The 4,214-nt window shown below is 44.9% G+C and overlaps 1 protein-coding gene across 1 annotated transcript in view; it reads right to left on the reverse strand.

Moving 5' to 3' along the window:
• Positions 1–3,665, reverse strand: part of wnt6b (wingless-type MMTV integration site family, member 6b) — a gene marked incomplete at both ends in the record, with an annotated part of 51,154 nt that extends 47,489 nt beyond the window's left edge. The window contains one exon of the mRNA XM_083638889.1: positions 3,583–3,665. Coding sequence (XP_083495015.1) covers positions 3,583–3,665 — 83 coding nt within the window. The remainder of the gene's footprint in view (positions 1–3,582) is intronic.
• Positions 3,666–4,214: the final 549 nt, after the last annotated feature.

The following is a 4,214-nucleotide window of genomic DNA, read 5'->3' on the forward strand; positions in this document are numbered from 1 at the left end:
TGCAACAAGAACAGAGGACCACCTCACCCTTAGGGCTGTGCAATAAAATCGATGCGGCAATATATTGTGATATTTCCCCCCGCAGGCAGTACTGTAGAAATAATTCAGAAAAATAACATGATATATTGCTGTATCGATTATTTTTTGCACAGCCGTGTGTTCAGTGACAGAAGAGATACTTGTGCACTTTTTTTTCCATTTCAGTGTTCAGCAACACAGTGTGCAACTGTGCAAATTGGCAAATACTAATAAATTGGAATGCAAATTTAGAATTAAATAGTTTTGACTCAATTTGTCCGCTGAGTTATCAATATAATGTGATGTACATGTTATTACACTACCCGGGTGGTAGACAGCAAGTTGTACTTTCGGCTCTATTTTTAAATGTTCAGTAAATTATGTAGTGTATTGCAATATATTGGCGATATGTATCGTATCGCAAATGTATGCAATTGCATCGTGATCCATGTATTGTGATAAATATCGTATCGTGACCGATGTATCGTGATACGTATCGTATCGTGACCCATGTATCATGATACGTATCGTATCATGACCCATGTATCGTGATACGTATCGTATCGTGACCCATGTATCGTGATACGTATCGTATCGTGAGGTCCTTGCCAATAGCCAGCCTTGTAGGACACAGGACAGGTAATGACATCAAACCAGGAATTCCAATGCCGATGGTGAGCACAGTAGCTCGCTGTTTTCCCTCACAAATTCCCCAAAAAGACACAGTTGCTGTCACTAATTGTGTCCCATCACAAGGAGACATGACCAATGACTGCCATCTACAACTAAGACCTGTGGTCTCAGATTATACCCATTGTAATATACAGCAGAGGAAGCTGGAATATCAGTATATTCTCTGCAGAACAACCAACAGGAAAATGTTTAAACAAATCACTTAGACAAAACACAGGACAGAGAGCAGCTTCAGTGGCACTACAACCCCCAGTGACCTTGACTGGGCTGTGAATGAACAGTGGGAGGATTCGCTGGTAAAGAAAACACACACACACACACACACACACACACACACACACACACACACACACACACACACACACACACACACACACACACACACACACCAGGGTGGGAATTATACAGGGGCCATGGAGGCCATGGCCGCCGTTGCCCCTCCCACTGGCCGTGACGTGCTGAGATCCTTAGGGCCACCTTGGCAGCTGTGCCCTGCATGCTACCAGCCTGCTTTAAGAGCATCAGTGGTCTCAGTTTAATGTAACCTACAGTATGCAAAGGATGTGTTGTTTTAACACACATTTCAGAACAATCGCTCTTCACGATGTCAATAGAGCCGCAGCAATGGCCTCCCCTGGCATGTGACATTGTGCCCTAAAAAAGTGTGACGCCGACGCCAGGCCACATGGCCTTGCCCCTAAAATGACGAAATCCCCACCCTGACACACACACACACACACACACACACACACACACACACACACACACACACACACACATACTCTCACACACACACACACACACACACACACACACACACACACACACACACACACACACACACACACACACACACACACACACGCTATAAAGCTTCACATTCGAACATCGCTGCCTTGCAGACATGAGATATAAGGAGGGGAAGACAGAAGCATTTGAAGTTTTCTAATGAAACATCATGCTAAAAAAGAGAAAGCGACAGAGAGACAGACAGAGAGAGACCTACAGAAAGCAACAGAGAGACAGAGAGAGACCTACAGAAAGCAACAGAGAGACAGAGAGAGACCTACATAAAGCAACAGAGAGACAGAGAGAGACCTACAGAAAGTGACAGCGAGAGACCTACAGAAAGCGACAGAGACAGAGAGAGACCTACAGAAAGCAACAGAGAGACAGAGAGAGACCTACAGAAAGTGACAGAGAGACCTACAGAAAGCAACAGAGAGACAGAGAGAGACCTACAGAAAGTGACAGAGAGACCTACAGAAAGCAACAGAGAGACAGAGACCTACAGAAAGCAACAGAGAGACAGAGAGAGACCTACAGAAAGTGACAGAGAGAGTCCTACAGAAAGCAACAGAGAGACAGAGAGAGACCTACAGAAAGCAACAGAGAGACAGAGAGAGACCTACAGAAAGCAACAGAGACACAGAGAGTGAGACCTACAGAAAGCAACAGAGAGAGAGACCTACAGAAAGCAACAGAGACACAGAAAGACACCTACAGAAAGCAACAGAGACACAGAGAGAGACCTACATAGAAAATATGTTATCAGCAGATCTTCGGGCTGTCTGTCTGTTGGACTGTCACACACCTTGCGGAGCTGAGCCTACGGATTGTTTTATGATGACATATCCACTGCGCCTAGAGGGCCACCTGACATTCCTGACTCTGACCCCCCCCCACCACCCCCCAACCCCCACCCCCATATCTCCCTCTCTGTTTTACTGCAGACACCCCCCCCCCTCTCTCTCTCTCTCTCTCTCTATCTCTCTCTCTCTCTATCTATCTGTGTGTTCTCCTCTCGTCTGAGTCAGTAGCCCTCTCTAATCTTCTCTTATGTCTCTTTTTCTTACATTTCTTCCTCTCTGCAACACTCGCTCCCCCAGCCAGCCGCCCCCCCCCCACTCCTTCACACACACACACACACACACACACGCACGCACGCACGCACACACACACACACACACACACACACACACACACACACACACAACTCCACCTCCAATGAGGTGTAGCTCAGTGAACTTCTTCACCCTGAGGAGCACCCAGGGCCCATACAGATTTTTCATCATGTACTGTATTCCCTGAGCATTGTTAACCAGGCAGCTCATTACAGTAAGACTGTATTGTGACTTCTGGGGAAAATTGGTTTATTTGGGTTCCTGATCCTGACCTGCAGTTTGCAGAGAATGTGCAGTTTGTCAAATAAACGCTTATCAATCAAGTTGTTTAAATATATTCAAGCGTTATCTCTTTGTTTTGTTTAGTTATCATAGAAAAAAAAATGCTATTAAGACAGGATGTGTATTGTGCACTGAAGGTCATTTCTCTTCTAGCACTTTTAAAATAAATAAATGTAGGGAGCGATGTATTTGTATGTGTTTAGCGGTAGGTTATGATATTACTGTGACTGTTATGATATTACTGTATATTGTTTGATTGATCTTATCCATTTGTATGTTTCTGATGGTTATTGGGTAGAATTAGGGAACAGCTATACCAATATTGCACTCTGCATTAGCACATCACTCACATCACATTTACTGATTAATATTTGCATTTGGACCAGAAGAAACATAGTTAGGCTACTACATGTGCAGCGTGGGAACAAACTCAAGCCAGTAGGCTATCTAGCTTGAAAAACCGCAAATAATGATGAGTGATTACTAACTTTGCTCATGCTTTGGACAATTTGGGCAAATAGGATACAGAAAACATGATTACGGTGAGACATTACGCCCCGTGTCTGTATGTGGAAATCAAATAAAACAGCAATTTGTGCGTAGTTATTTCAATTTCCAAAATTGGCACAAGTCAGACAAACCTTGGTAAAACCACGTGGTAAAAATAGGCTAGACAAACACTTACCACCAGAGCCCGATGATGTTGACCGGGCAGAGCAGGATAAAGAACAGGGCGAGTTGGATCCGAGATAGAGGCACCGTCATCATGGTGAACGCAGCAAATCCTCAAGGAAGATTCACCAACAAACTTTCAAATGACGCCGAGTGTAATTATTTTTTAAGCACACATAGGAAGTCCTTGTTTTTTGGACGGCACGACTCAGCGGCACTTAGCCTACACGAAAGGGTCTGTCTACAAGTGCGCAAAACGTCCATCACTCAGTCCCGCTTCTGTTGGGTGCATCTATAATAGTGCGCAATAAAGTGGTTCGGGAGGCTATAGAGAGAAGTTCGCTATCAAAGGTGTGGTTAACCTCTTCATTGTGATTGTGTATGTCGCAGCACTACACATGCTTTCCAAAACTCCCGGGAGGAAAGAAAAAGTGACTCAAAACCATAAGTCCGCACCCGCTGAGCTCTCACTGTAAAATGCCCAAATTCCAATAGCGCAGCGAGTTGGATCTGGTAGCAGTGAGGACACTGGAGCCCCTCCACGGCGCTTCAGAAAGAGAGAGGGGTCGAGACGGAGAGAGAGAAACAATGTCATCAAATCAAAGACACTTGGAAGAAGAGGAGCACATCTGCCGAAGATGACGG

This window comes from Poromitra crassiceps (genome assembly GCF_964638095.1).
Source record: "Poromitra crassiceps genome assembly, chromosome: 6".
Taxonomy (NCBI): domain Eukaryota; kingdom Metazoa; phylum Chordata; class Actinopteri; order Beryciformes; family Melamphaidae; genus Poromitra; species Poromitra crassiceps.